Here is a 14,226-nt window from a genome sequence, read left to right as displayed (position 1 = left end):
TTCTGGATAGAGGGCGAAACGTCTTTAAGAGAAGAAACCCAGTCCAGTTGACATAGAAAACTACCTTGGAGATTTCTTGACAAGTGCCAGTTTTAGCATCAGAGGCAACAGTAAGTAACTCTGCAGGGAATTTCTGAGGACAAGGCAACATTTCCAAAACGGACTGTTGGCTTTTCTACAGAACTCATGCAACATCCAGAGACACGGTCACCTTTGAGGTTTGTGTCCCCCATCAGCAAGAGCTGGATCATGTCAAATGTTTCCTGTGTGACTGGTGGTGGTACATCAAATGAAGCCAGAAACAGGACCCAAACATGGAGACACAGACAAACCTGATTGTAAGGAGGCTTAATTCTCAAAGAGATTAAAAAAAAGGTAAAGGTACAATCGCTGGGCAGTGTGCAGGCAAGTGAGGCTGATCTGGGCAGCAGTGAACCGGGAGCTGCGGGAATAGAAAAAAAACAAACGAAAAAGGTGAGACAAGAAAAAAATCACTAGAAAGACAGACTAGCAAAAGTACAATCTCAAAAAACGAAGGTGGAGGGAGCCAAGCATTACCATTAACAAGCTCTTTACAGCTGCCGAGCCAACCACCCCAGATGAGCTGCAGGTCAGGGAAGTGGTGTTTCAGAGCTGGGGCAAGAGGGAAAAGATCCAGGAAAATCCCAACAAAAAACACTGAATCCTAATAGGTGGAGTCAGTGGAAACCTCTGATTTACCTACATACCTTATCTTTAACATTAGTCCTTCAGCTTGTTTTGGGCTTGAATGTAATGGACTTCTAGTCTCTGCTCCATTAAAAGCAACTCAATAATTTAGCTTGCGTGTAGATGATGAGGAGTTTGACCTACTATTGTGACCCATTAAGGTAAGCTGATGGCGACAGCAATTATCAACAGTTTTTACAGAAACACAACTTACACGGGACTCTTACTGCGCTCCCATGATGCCCTCTAACATCTCTGGGTTGGTAACGCCTCCTCAACAGGTCTCACAGAGCTGCACGCTGCCGCGACAGGCGCGCGCACGTGGCCGTGCGTGAGCGCGCAGGAACTCGAAAGTATAATTCAACCCGCACTCGGTGTCCAGTTCAGGCTCCGTTAACGGTTGCTGGTCCGCTGATGATGGTGATGGGATGTTGACGAGCGTCCTTCTGCTCTCCTTCAAGGTGAGTTGACGGATCAAAACGGGAATAAATGTCCACATGGATCAATGTTTTACTGCGAGAGAGGACGAATCGAAGCTTCATTGTGACGCGCGTGTGCACAAGAAGTCGGTGCTGCGGTGCTAAATGAGCCAGAAAGTCCAGAAGAAACCATAGATGCAGACATTTACTGCATGGATACAAGCAGCATGCAAAGCTACTCACAGATTTACCCCATATATATATATATCAAGATAAAAGAGTCAATAATGCCGATTCTGTTTACTGTTACTTAATTTACCTACTGTTAAATGTGTTGTAATCATAAGTAGCTCTTTCTTGTTCCAGCTGTCAGAGAGAACTCACACACACACACACACACACACACACACACACACACACACACACACACACACACAGGCCAAACATCTGTCTGGATATCAGATCCTATCTGGGCAGCAGAAGTGTGTGTAAGTCAGAAGCCTTCCATGGGAACGAATAAATGGGAAATGTGCATATTTATTTTAAAAATGATAACAACTCTCATGTTTGATGCTCATATTTGATGCTTTGGCGGTGCTTTGTCCACCCTTTGAAATTCTTACAACCGGTTAAAAAAGTTTTTGGGAGGTGTCCAGAAATATAGCAGAATTTCCAACCATCCTTTTCCCTCAAGGTCTTTGCATCACCTAAACTAATTGGACTTGACACCAACTGTTGTCTGCAGTCGGCTCCATCACATGCTTTGATAAAGGTTTGAAAAAGTCCAATAGTTCCTGCATGTTTCAAACACTGATGTGCTGATTTTTAATCCCTCCCTTGGACAATGATTCCCAGCTTGAACGATGGAGGAACTGCAAAAGTCAATGACTTTTTGGTCGTTTATTTCCTTTGAGTTGTTTCAGATCTGCTTTTGACCTTTTAGACATTTTTTACTGTGGCTGTTAGACAACAGCTGAAAACAAGCTGTCTTTAAGGTCAACTGGTCTGGTGGGAATCTGCCTGGTGTAACAGAGCGGTCATAACTACGAGCCCTCATGTGTAACAACCTGGCTCTGGAACTTGTTTTTACTGAGGATTCCTGCCTGCTGGGCTTCCTAATGTCTGTCTAATGTGTCTGAGTGGCGGCAACAATGAAGTAGATACAGAGAAACTGATCATCAATATTTTGCAGATGAAAGTTAAATGATTCATGGTTCAGCAGCAGCCAAGGCTGCCAACATCACACTGTTTTCTGCTCTGATTTAGTGGATTGACTCCAGCAATTAGCCTTTGAAACCATTAGAAATGGCTGCAGCATTTTCTCCAGGGTGGAATTATGGGAAACACTTTGGCCCCTCTTTTTGCTGCAGCATTTGCATCCACACCACAAACAAAAGACAAGCCACAATGAGCTGCTGCTGCTCTCCTCCTTGGTTAAGCTGTTGATCAGCTTCTTCCTTCATCTGAAAACGTGTTTTTCTGTCAATATTCTTTCTCCTGGTTCTGTTGTAGTGATAAATATTGGTTTTACTTGTTAAATCTAGTAAATCTAACAAAAGTAGCCGAAGTTGGCTCCATGAGTTTATTCTTCCTGTGTTGACTTTAAACAAAGAAAACACAATAAACACATAAATTTGGTTCATTTTGATTCACAAAGCCTCTGTTGCAAACACGGTTGTTTCCAGACACTTGAGACACCTGAGTGAGCAGTTTCAGTCATCAATGGCACGAAAAATCTCCCTGTTAACAGGAAGAAACCTTGAGTGGGACCAGACTGTTGTGATGGTGCCACCCTGCTTATGGCGTAGCATTATTGTGTATAATTGTTAAGTTGCAGATGTAAATCTACAACTCAAGGAGTCAGAGATTGATGCTGATTCAGATAATTATTCTTATAGATAATTGCTGACATGGTTAGAACCCAGATATCATGTATTTCATCAGTAGCCCCTGATGAGCTCTAGGAGGTGGGTGCTTAGTGTGGACTCGGAGCTTCATCGAGGCTGCATTCACTTCCCTTGTGAGTGACAATCACATGAAAAAAAGGGAAGTGCTGCCTGTCTGCCTCTACGAAGCTGCTGTAATCCTTCCCAGATCCACAGAGCAGCATGCATCAGCATGTCTTTGCTGCGAGGCACGGCAGCTCTGTACCAACACACAGCTGCTTCTTATCACCACCTACAGCCCCGAGAGGCCGTTCAGGCTGGACCGGATTGTTATTATCATTATCTGCTTGTGTTCCTCGTAGATGCAGAATTGAAGTCATGCTGTGAAGGCACATCAGTGCTTAGAGGATGGAGGGATGAGAACTGACTGTGCTCAATGGCTCTTTGGTTTGCAGCAGGTTTTAGATGGCTGAGGGGGGTCCTGACTGGTGACTGGCATCTGTAATTACTCTCCTTCCTACGATATGATAAGCATGTGGCTATTTTTGTGGCAGTTGATTGGTTTAAAATGTCTCCTACCAATGATGGATTAGCTGTATTAGCCTGCATCATTAGTTGAGGTCATTACTTCTCTCTAATTAGGGTGATTCTGTTGTGCCAGAGCAGCTGATCTTTGGCTGCTTGGTAAAACAAAAAGCTGATTGTTGTTTGTCTCTGCCGCAGACATTGTCCACGTGGATGATAGATCTTTTTGAGTTCTTTCTGACGGCGATGATGTTGATACTGACTCTACTGACTACAACCCCACACTTTATTACTCAGCCATTAACCTTTAACGAGGAAAGCATTTAAACTTTGTTGTGTCACCCTGCTGACTCAGTGCGGCATCACGCTATGAGAGGGAATGATAGGATGTTTGGCACTGCCGCAGCTTGTCTGGTGTGGTGGGTGGTGTGATACCTGATTTCCAGTAAATCTTTTGACAATAGCTGAAGAGGAAAGTACCCGGCCACAAGTGTTCCGAACAAGTGCCAAAAGTAAGATATTAAAGGTACAGTGAAGTAAAAGCGCTCCTTCACACAGATATAACGCAGCCAGCAAACCTCTTAATGACGTTTCATTTTCAATTCTAATAAAAAGGTGCAGCGTCGGGCTGTCTGGCTGATTTCCAAAATTCTGTTATGACCTTTAATAACCAAAGTAAAGAAAATATGTGGGAGCTCATCTTACCGTACTTGTTCTGCAGATGTGGAGCAGAAAAATTGAATAACTCAATTTCTCACACACACACACACACACACACACACACACAACACACACACACACACACACACACACACACACACACGAGAGTGGGAGAAATGAACATTTCTTTTCTCTAGAGTATCTAAAAATTGGAAACATGACCATGCGTGGATGTCTGCAGGGATCAAAATTCAATTAATCAAAAAATTCTGGACATTAATTTAAATCAGATGGAAAACATTGAGGTCTTTTATTGAACATTATTGATTTAACGAGGCTCATTATTGATTTAACGAGGCTGACTTCATTTCCGATGTCATCTGCAGTAGCGCGGTTATTTTAGCTTTCCTTTTTTCTTGTATTGGTTTCTCAAAGTTGGATTTCCATTGATAAGTCTGGCACTGATGATGACGCGAGTGCAGTCTTGTAGCAACGCCACCATCACTAATTCAGCATTATTGACGGAGGTGTTGTGATGTGGCCTCTTGCTTTGATCCCAAGCAGCACTGTGTTTCTACAATTCATTCCCGAAGGCTGGGTGTGATACAATGGCAGGCTGGGCTGGCAGGCTGCCCGTAATAGCTGCCTGCCGTTGGACTTTGGCAAGTCCGGGGTTGAAGGTGGAGTTCCTGGTAAATTATCAAGGATACACAGGACTGCTGTTTGATTTTTTCAAGTCACAGGTGGAACTCTGTTCCAGAATATTCACATCAGAGCTGTTCACACATTATAGATCTGCCCAATCCTGTGAAAGATATTTTTTTTATCTGCCGACATTAACTAACACATAAAAGAAACAGATTATCAAAGGGATTTAATTACTACTGGGGACTGAAATGGATAAAAGTTAGGTGGTGACATGAACAGACACAATTTTAAAAAGCCACAAGACATCCATGTGCTCATTTGTGTTCTGTAGCTGAGGTGGGATGATGAAGTTGCGAAATGTCATGATTCACAATGTCGCAGGGCCACAAGGGGAGTGGATCCAGTCCAACACTTACTCCCCCATTCGTTGCCTCAAGAGGAATATATGTGATGGATGTTAACAGAGGATGGGTTATTATGGTAAAGGGTTTGATTCACCGCAGTCTGTTCCGGCACCAATTTTCCAAAGGTCAGCCCCTTTGTGGCGCTGTGGCTTAGTTGGTCAAAGTGACTGCCTAGTAAACAGGAGATCCTGGGTCCATATCCCAGCAGCGCCTAATTGTTGGCGTCCCCTGGTGGTTAAAAGAGAATGTTGTTAAACATATAAAAGCGAGATATACAATTAGAATTATATCAGCTAGTGCAACTAAACAGCATATTCTTAACATGTAAAAACAACTAGAGATATTATTGGAATTAAGGTATTCTCATATGTCTCCCTGTCTCTGCCAGAACGCGAAGATGCCACTCTCAGCTCATTTCAGCCCTTTCTTCACAGAGGGTGTTATCTCCCTGACCTCATTGGACTTTGCAAGCAGTGAACCCTTTACAGGCCCCAACACCCACAATATCATTAAAGGCATCTCCAACAGCAACTGCACATATAAGGAGGATTTCAAACGTATTCTGCTCCCCACTGTGTACACCATGGTCTGCCTGCTGGGGCTCCCTCTCAACACCGTTGTCATACTGAAGATATGGAGGGCTCGGCCCAACCTCTCCAGAAGCAACATCTATATGCTCAACTTGGCCATCGCTGATTTTCTGTATGTGATGTCGCTCCCCTTGCTTGTCTACAACTACGGCAGCCGTGACTACTGGCCCTTTGGGGAGTTCACTTGTAAACTGGTCAGGTTTCAGTTCTACAGGTGAGATGTTTGCCTTTTTATTTAGTCTGTTTATTTTAACCATTAACTCCAAATATATTTTAATAATAATTACACGTGCTGTATATTCATATTCTTAAAAACTGTACATTGTCTATTTGATTTGCTCACAGTAACCTGCATGGCAGTATCCTCTTCCTCACCTGCATCAGTGTGCAGCGATATGTTGGTGTTTGCCATCCTCTGGCAATGTGGCACAAGAAAGGCGGGCGTAAAATGGCTTGGCGTGTCTGTGGAGGGGTGTGGCTGCTTGTCATTGCCCTGTGTGCACCGACTTTTCACTTCGCTGCAACGGGAGTCCAGAGGAACCGCACAGTATGCTACGACCTTAGCACCCCCGCACACTCGGTAGATTACTATCCCTACGGCATGGCCCTGACCTGCCTGGGGTTCCTGTTACCTTTTCTGGGCATCATGGTGTGTTACTGTCGGATGGCTCAAATCCTTTGCCGCCCAGTTTCCTACCAGGGTGTCTCCATGGCAACTAAGGAGAAACGGGACAAAGCAGTAAGGATGATCATTGTGGTGGCAACCGTGTTTTGTATTAGTTTCCTGCCCTTTCACCTGACCAAGACTGTGTACCTGGTGGTCCGTAGTTTTCCTGGTACACCCTGCGAAACAAAAAACCTCTTCTCGGTCATCTACAAGAGCACCAGGCCATTTGCCAGCATGAACAGCTTTCTGGATCCAATCCTGTTTTACTTTACCCAGCCACGCTATCGTCAGAGCACAAAAAGATTTGTGCTGCGAGTTACCACCCTCAAAGGCACCAGTGTGTGAGCCAACACAGCACACTGGACCAGTGGGAACCCCTCAAAAGGTTTTCCTCCTCACATATAATAAATATGACAAGTAATGAAAGCCTTGCAAAACCAGTAGGAGGAATTCTGGATATTGTGTGAAAACCCTCATATATATCAACAAAACATCAGAATTTTGCCTATTATCTGCTCAGTTGACAACAGTAAATATTCACTAACTGTGCGGAAGAACTACACAATGCCTTCGTGTTTGCGGTTTAACCTCGTAGTGAGGTGAGCGTATGCTGCTGTCATTCCTCCTATCAGTTTCTGACCCACTGACCAGCCATAAATAGATCAATGAACCATTTTCTTACGTCGCTCTTTGAATCCTCTTCCTACAAATAATGTCTATTAATTCAAGTTTGTCATGATTATGTTTGCTAAATGATTTTGAACAAATAAAAGCATGAACGGAAGTGGAGCCGTCTACAACAGTTTTACTTAAGTATTTGAAACAGAAGTTGTGAAGTGAAGACATAATAATGTGAAAATATTATAAATGCATTTTGCTGAATCAGAATTTTGTGAATTAAATGGTTTGTGTGTATGCTAATTATTGATATATAACTCTCATTGTCAAATAACGAACACACCGGTTTGAACCTCCTCTTCCATAGATGTGTAGCTGTATTAAGTTTACTTTGCTTTTTCATCTTTGACTCCATGAAAATGTGCCACACTGTTTTTGTTCTGTTTTTCCCTTTCTATGGCTCTTGAAGCTTTTGTTTACCAAGTTGAATATGAAACAGATTTTTAAATATCAAATTCAGTTGCAGCTATATTTGTGTCATGTACATTAAATAACTTTATGTAAATGTGGCAGCTCTTGCATTGTGTATTGAAGACAGTCACCAATTTCCCATTCATCCTTTTATTTCTGTTAAAACAGACCACGGTTACTCTGTTGCAACTGTACTCGGTCAGGATTTTTTTAAAGTAATCAAAACAAAAAAAAAAAAGCTCATGTCTGTCTGTTAGCCACATGCACAACTTTCACAAGAGGTTAGCTTGCAAACACACACAGACAGAATTTGTGTAATTAATAAAACAAAACCAACAAAACTGCTCACAACAATCTCCCCATCTTAGTACTATACAAGCGATTAACACAAATAATATTTTAAACACACAGAGAAACCACAATACAATATGTCCCTGAGGCACACAGTAGTGTGACTTACCACGGGGACAGTGAACAGCAGACTCAGACTCAGAAAGAGGGCTGCACCCCCAATATATAGGGGTCCTATTAGGGGCCACCACAAACACCCAATGCCCCAGTGGATCATAGACTACCGAATGGAAACCCAACAGATTAACATCAAATAAAAAAATACAATGAAAATAAATAACAATTAAGATAATATAAGGATGAATAAAAAAGATGATTGGAGAATAATGTTAAATAATGGAGAGCAGTAACAATGGAAGGCAAGTGGAATCTTTAACCCTGTTACATAAATATGTGATGTATTTTAGCTAAAAATTATTTTCTATTGCTATTTTTACCTTCCACCAGCTGGCTGAGATGGGGCATCTATCATCTTTGCCACCACATTTGTGCTAATCAGTATTCATTGATTTTATTTTGTTTCAAAAACAATACAGCTGAGAAAAGTGTTTTTTAAATTACATTTGTTTTAGTTTCATTGGTTGTTTGTGAAGATATAATGGATGCTGTTATTAAATGTGAAAAGCTCAATAAAAAAGGCTGGCAACCTTTTGGTGTCTTGTATCAGCTGTCAAAAAAAGATAATCTCTTTCCCTTCAAAACACATGAAACAATGATATTTCATGACATAAGAATTTAGAAACCACCGTATTATCAAATCAAAAACGCAAAAAAGTGATATCCAGTTAAAGTGAAATCATAAAAGAAAAAAGTCGATCAAAGCAACCAGAGAGTATTTGCTAGGTCAGCCTGAAGGCGGCGCTGTGGTCCACACCTGCGCTTCAGTCTACTGTAGGTGGAACAGCAGTTAAAGCGGTCACCCTTTGGAAACATTATCTCATTGCTATTTCTCAAAAAAAAGAAAGAAAAAAAAAACTATTGACAACTGAACTGTAAAGTGAACACCATATTACAACCCGCAGTTCCAGAGCGATAATTAGATTTAGTTCAAAATGCAGCGCAGCATCATTAAGATTCTCTTTCTCGAGTCTTTTTGGACTTTTGTCAGTTAGATTTTGCGCTCATGGCTTCATTGGGACGTGGAAATAAGTGCTCGTCAGATGTGGTGCAGTTTGTTGCCTAAAAAGCCCCTCGGTGCTCTCGTCTTTGACACCCCCCCTCCCCAAGAGACAACTTTAATGACATGTAGACCAGAGGTTGTCTTCTCTTATCAAAAAGAAGAAAAAGCTTTCCTCTCAATCCCCGAGGGGCCATGTCAACCCCTACACCCCTAGTCCCGCCCACCCCTCTTCCCTATCAGACATTAACACACACAAATAGAACATAACTCACGGAAAAGCAAATCATCCCAAAATAAGGAATCGACAAACAGTTTAAAGAATGAATAGTGATGACGCCTCGGGCCCTTCAGGCGCGCTATCCTGATCATGGGCGCAGGTTTGGAAGCAGTGGTAGAGACAACAATGGAAAATCTGTGTTTGTGAACGGGTTTGGGATATTTGGGGCCAAATTCTGCAGCGCTTTTCTTCTGCGCGGATTCAGTTTCGGGAATCAACATGTAAGTTTTGAGGGACATTCTGCCAACTTTTCATTGGATTATTTTATTTGTCAATCTCGCCATGTTGGAACAGATGCCGTCTTTTTGTTCATATGAAATGTGTCTTGTAGGGTGAATTGGACCACGGAAGGCGCTCGGATGTGTAAATCCAAAGCATGAACAATGGCAGAAAGTGAGGGGAAGAAGGCGGCTGTGTATCGCAGCGTCTCTTTCAAAAAGTTGGAGTCCTGGCGTTCCAACAGAGGTGAAGCCCAACAAAAGAAATCAGTTGATTTGGAGGCAGCTGGCGTCGCCCTTCCCACGAAGTCCGGCCGAGCAGAAGAGTTCTGGGCGACGCGTAATGTGAGTGTGTCAAGAAAAGTTTCCAAAATCTCTGCTACCACCGCAGTTCTCCCAACCGCAGACCCAAAGAAAGTTGTCTCCACGCCTTTTCCCTCTCTTTCTCCATCCATACGCCAACTTACGGAGAAGTTCGCCAGCTCCGCCGGGACACGCAGATCCCCACCAGCGGACGGCGCGCCAGTGACGCGGGGAAGCAGCACACTTCCCCGGACCAGGTGCTCCGGGGGAGAGGGCTCTCGTAAATCATTCCACGAAGACAGCAGCAGTTTCGAGGACAGCGATCATAAAACTGCAAAATCCCAAAGCAAAAGAATCAAAGTAAAGTTCGGCCGTGGCGACGACTCGGGCTCCGAGTCTGAAAACAAAAACGAGAAGCGGATTTTTAGGCGTTTATCGAGCGACGGCAGCGCCGACTCTGGTAAGAGAGATCATTCTCACATTTCTGCATGTCCCCTGAGTTCCAGGAAGACTTTGAGCACAGACGAGGAAGAGGACATTGCTGGTAGAGCGTGTAAATCCCACAGAAGTTATCTGTCGACACACCACTATGACTTTTCTCCACTGAACTCTGACAATTGGCCCAGCGTCACTAAAATTAGGCAGATTTTTGATGCCAAACAAAGCAAAGACACGCAGCAGAATAAACCTGATGATTGTGAGCATTTGAAAGCAGCCGACCCGGGCCTTGTGCAGAAGCTCAGCCCCGGTGAAAGTGCTCCTTTCTCCTGTGAAAAAGACAGACTCTTACCTTGCAGTTCTGCTAACGCACCGGGCCTCTCTTTGCAAAACAAGTGCATAGTGGAAGCGCAAAGCAGAGAAATTGGTGCTGCTGTAGAGGAGTTTTGTTGTGGTGCTGACTTTTATTCTAAAGAAGAGCACCAGCTATATTCAAGTGCAGATTCAGAAAACATAAGCAGTTCAGATAAAAAGAGACTTTCTGACACAGATTCTTTCCAGAGCTGCAGCAGCAGTGGTCATGTTATTACTGGGAGCAGTCACTCCAACAAGATAAACCAATCTCCCTGCAGATCTCTTATTCCTTGCTCTGAGGCTACCCATAAGACCCCGAGGACCACAGGATTGACATCTGACCCTCACGCTGACCTTCAACCCCCTGTTACTTTGTCTCTGAGTCTGTCGCAGAGCTTATCCACCACCTCTTGCTCCTCTCATCAGCAGGCAACAGTGAGGGAGGGAAAGGATAGGCAGGGGGTCGGGCTGCCCAGGGATAGTTTACATTCCTCACATAGCTCCTCTACAGCACTAGCCCCCACCACCTCCCCCCCCACCTCCTCTGCTTCAGCTCCAGATAAAGCCAGTACCTCTTACTCCTCAGTGGTAGCTCCCTCCATCGAAACAAGACCTAGCACAAAAGTTGCCTCCCTTATTCCTTGTTGGAAGTTGAGTTCTGGAGATGAAGAGGAGGAGCACAGCTGGAAAAGGAACAAAGGTGTTGGGGCCACTCTGAAAGCTCTTTCTTCGGACTGTTTTCTCTCCATCGGTGCAGTAGAACGGAATACTGTAGAGAGAACTGGTTATATATTGTGCAGTAAAAATGGCTGTTGGGGTACTCAGAGTTTCAGCAGGTCTTCAGGCAGTGAGGAAGACAACCCTGGATCTTTAGGCCCCCACAGCCGAGAGGCAGTGCGACGCCGGTCGATGAGAAAGAAGAAAAAAGCCAGCGGAGCTTTTCTAGCAACAGGCCGCGATGATTCTAATGATCATGATGGCGAATCAGAAGACAGCGACAGTGACACAGCCTTGACCATGGAGCAACTTGAACGACATCACCATCCGAACAAAGGAGACTATGCAGGGACTAGACCTCGTAGCCATTCTGTGAGAGAATCTGCCAGTCACAGAGCCAAGGTGCAGCAATGCAAAAGCATGTCCTCACCTGCGGTCTCCACAACTCTTCCTGGTGTGTCACGAGTCTCAAAGGTCAATATCCCCCCGTTTAATTCCAGTCCTGGTGGCTCACATTGCAACAGCAGATATTCCAGTACTGAAACACTCAAGGATGAAGATCAGGGTTCTTTAAACAGCCGTGGGGTGAATAGTAGAACTGTATCTTCATCAGTGCTAAGTAAAACCTACCATGGGAATTATACCATGTACCGCTCCCCAAGCTTTGGTCATGGGGATAACTTCTCCCGAGCAACTGTGCGGCCGCGTCCAAAGGTGCTACCTTTAGTCACTTCTGTACCAACAGTGCATTCCAGACAAGGTGGGGCATCTGCAGAGGTTAGTGTTGATGAGAGCAGGTCAAGGAAGGCAGGAGGGAATGGTGTGGATAATGATGGCAAAAATGGAATATCCATGTCCAATCCTGATATCACCTCAGAAACAATGTCGCTGTTGAGTTTTCTGAAATCTGACCTGTCAGAGCTCAAGGTGAGAAAACCAAGTGGAGAGAAACCAGTGGTCACGGAGGGGTCAACATTCTACAGGATGGGCTCACAAGCTCAAGGTGGAACACTTTTACCTTCTGGTAATCGGCCATCGTTAAAAGACCTAACTGCCACGCTGCGACGTACAAAATCCTTCACATATTCAGACAAACCTTCAACCGTTGTCAGACGTCACCTGAGGGGTGGTAGCGCAAAGAGAAGCAGCTCTGAGCAGCAGCTGGATGTAGAGGGAGAGAAGACTGAACGAAGGCAGTTGACGTCAGACAGAGAGGTAGAAAGCGATGGGGGGGATTTTAGGTGGGTGAGAGGGCAAAGAACCAGGCCTTATTATTATTATGATGATGACGAGGATGATGAAAAAGAACTGATGCCGCGGTTCTGTGAAAGATATGTGCAAGAAGCCAGACAGGTTATCCAAGATATATGCCAGATGAGCAGTAGGGAAGATAATGATGATGATGCAGATGTGAGACGAATTGAAAGCAATTTGGGGGATGGCAGTTTCCAGCTCACTAAAACAAATGAGCAGAAGAAAGCAGGAATGAAACTTGAGGAGAAAGCCAGGAGAGATCGAGAGGCTGAGTTTGAGAACACAAAAGGCAGGGATAAACATGAGGGAGAGAGAGAGAACAGGGAGAGTAACAGGAGGGATGGACAAAGTGTGCAGTTGGAGAAGTTAAACAGCAGGAGCACAAACTACAGGGAGAAAGTAAAGAGACAGACCGGAGAAGCAGGGAGAGCTTTATCGCAAGTTAACTCTGAGGAAAACATGTTCTACGACAGGTCTGTGGATGAACTTTCAGGCCACGAGTCAAGTTTAACTGATGAAGGGATTGTAACAGAGCCAGAGATGGCTCCCAGCAACCCCTTGGAGAAGTCGTTCCTGGATACTGTAGGGGTTCATTTAGGGTCACACATGACTAGAGATGTGTTGGGGCAACCTGTGACCGGATGGACCAAATCAGCCCTTCATGATACAGAGGGATGTAAGAACAAGGGAGAAGACATGGATGGCATTAACATTTTAAACCATTCAAATTGCATCAGTGAAGTTGCTGCTATTCCTTCCAAGCTTCTTCTTCCTCATGTGCAGGAGAGTAACCCTGACCCCCTGGAGCTAAGCAGAACCTTTGGTATGAGCAGTGTCAACGCTCCTTGTGAGGACATCAGTGCAAATGATGTGTCACAGAGGTCAGCAAGCAATCAAGGAGAAGGAGGAGGACCTGATACTCCCATGACCCCTATTCGTCGAAGGCGCAGGTTCAACCCTCATGGTAATAACAATAATACATGTTCAGATTCCAGTAACAGTGGTAATATAGAGTCAACTGTAGAAGCTGTTGGAAATGGAGATTCTGCAGTTTACCGCTCCTTTAGTGACCCCATGCCCCAGAGGTGCTGTTCCATAGATGAGGAGGGGAACAACAATTTTTCTTCTGTAGACAGCAACATGTTAGGATCTCTTTTGGTCAAAGGAGGGGGAGGGTGTTCTCCAGAGAGCTCAAGACCTGGATACAAGGGCAGTATGTCCAGTGACTTATCTGTGTACAGTGACAGTGTGTTCCGTGACGATGCTGTTCACGACTATAGCGGGGTGATCAGGAGCATCGTGGACGAGCCAGGTGCAATGGACCGATTGGTGATGGATGATAATGGCAACAACAAAGTTCCCAAGAAGAAGTCATTTAGTGATCCTAGCCGCCGCAGTGATGCCCCTTTACTATCCAAGAGTAATGCTCAGTTCAAAGGACAGACTGGGAGTACTGAGCCAATATGTGAACTGGATCAATCAGGACAGATCCCACCTTCTAGCAGTGAGCCGATTCTGAGCGAGCAAGGACAGGTACTGTGGGTGTCGGACCCGGAACCCAAAAGACCACCCCCAACACAACCACATCACCTTGCCAA

At 44.5% G+C, this 14,226-nt stretch overlaps 2 protein-coding genes, 2 long non-coding RNA genes and 1 other non-coding gene across 6 annotated transcripts in view; 3 read left to right on the top strand and 2 right to left on the bottom strand.

The window, feature by feature from the left end:
- Window positions 1-91: 91 nt before the first annotated feature.
- Window positions 92-876, bottom strand: LOC130535018 (uncharacterized). Its single transcript, XR_008953020.1, has 3 exons — window positions 729-876; window positions 559-633; window positions 92-442 (listed from the first exon to the last, which is right to left on the bottom strand). It is a non-coding gene; the product is annotated as an uncharacterized LOC130535018 (long non-coding RNA).
- Window positions 877-1,008: 132 nt separating this feature from the next.
- On the top strand, window positions 1,009-8,597 carry LOC130535011 (P2Y purinoceptor 3). Its single transcript, XM_057049783.1, has 3 exons — window positions 1,009-1,169; window positions 5,639-6,054; window positions 6,186-8,597. The coding sequence occupies exons 1-3, from the start codon at window positions 1,137-1,139 to the stop codon at window positions 6,850-6,852; spliced, it is 1,116 nt and encodes a 371-aa protein (XP_056905763.1). The 5' UTR covers window positions 1,009-1,136; the 3' UTR covers window positions 6,853-8,597.
- trnat-agu (transfer RNA threonine (anticodon AGU)) lies at window positions 5,390-5,463 on the top strand. Its single transcript has one exon. It is a non-coding gene; the product is annotated as a tRNA-Thr (tRNA).
- Window positions 7,731-10,796, bottom strand: LOC130535017 (uncharacterized). The gene is made up of 3 exons (XR_008953019.1): window positions 10,656-10,796; window positions 10,346-10,496; window positions 7,731-10,262 (listed from the first exon to the last, which is right to left on the bottom strand). It is a non-coding gene; the product is annotated as an uncharacterized LOC130535017 (long non-coding RNA).
- The window catches only part of LOC130535008 (rho guanine nucleotide exchange factor 17-like), a 46,037-nt gene continuing 41,486 nt past the window's right edge, over window positions 9,676-14,226 (top strand). Inside the window, exons 1-2 of one of the 2 annotated variants that reach the window (XM_057049776.1) lie at window positions 9,676-9,907; window positions 10,037-14,226. The exon at window positions 10,037-14,226 is cut by the window's right edge and continues 697 nt beyond it. In XM_057049776.1, coding sequence (XP_056905756.1) covers window positions 9,728-9,907; window positions 10,037-14,226 — 4,370 coding nt within the window. In that variant the 5' untranslated portion in view covers window positions 9,676-9,727. The other variant, XM_057049775.1, reaches the window with a different exon arrangement.

Source organism: Takifugu flavidus, chromosome 12 (genome assembly GCF_003711565.1).
Source record: "Takifugu flavidus isolate HTHZ2018 chromosome 12, ASM371156v2, whole genome shotgun sequence".
Classification (NCBI taxonomy): Eukaryota; Metazoa; Chordata; class Actinopteri; order Tetraodontiformes; family Tetraodontidae; genus Takifugu; species Takifugu flavidus.
The sequence above is the reverse complement of the archived record's forward strand: the minus strand, read 5'-3'. Positions and strand labels throughout refer to the sequence as shown.

What these genes read in the sequence shown, in the direction of transcription:
- LOC130535011 (XM_057049783.1), top strand. Translation starts at nt 1,137, where the DNA reads ATGTTGACGAGCGTCCTTCTGCTCTCCTTCAAG. An exon ending in TCCTTCTGCTCTCCTTCAAG is followed by an intron (nt 1,170 to 5,638) that starts GTGAGTTGACGG and finishes TGTCTCTGCCAG; the next exon opens with AACGCGAAGATGCCACTCTC. An exon ending in GTCAGGTTTCAGTTCTACAG is followed by an intron (nt 6,055 to 6,185) that starts GTGAGATGTTTG and finishes ATTTGCTCACAG; the next exon opens with TAACCTGCATGGCAGTATCC.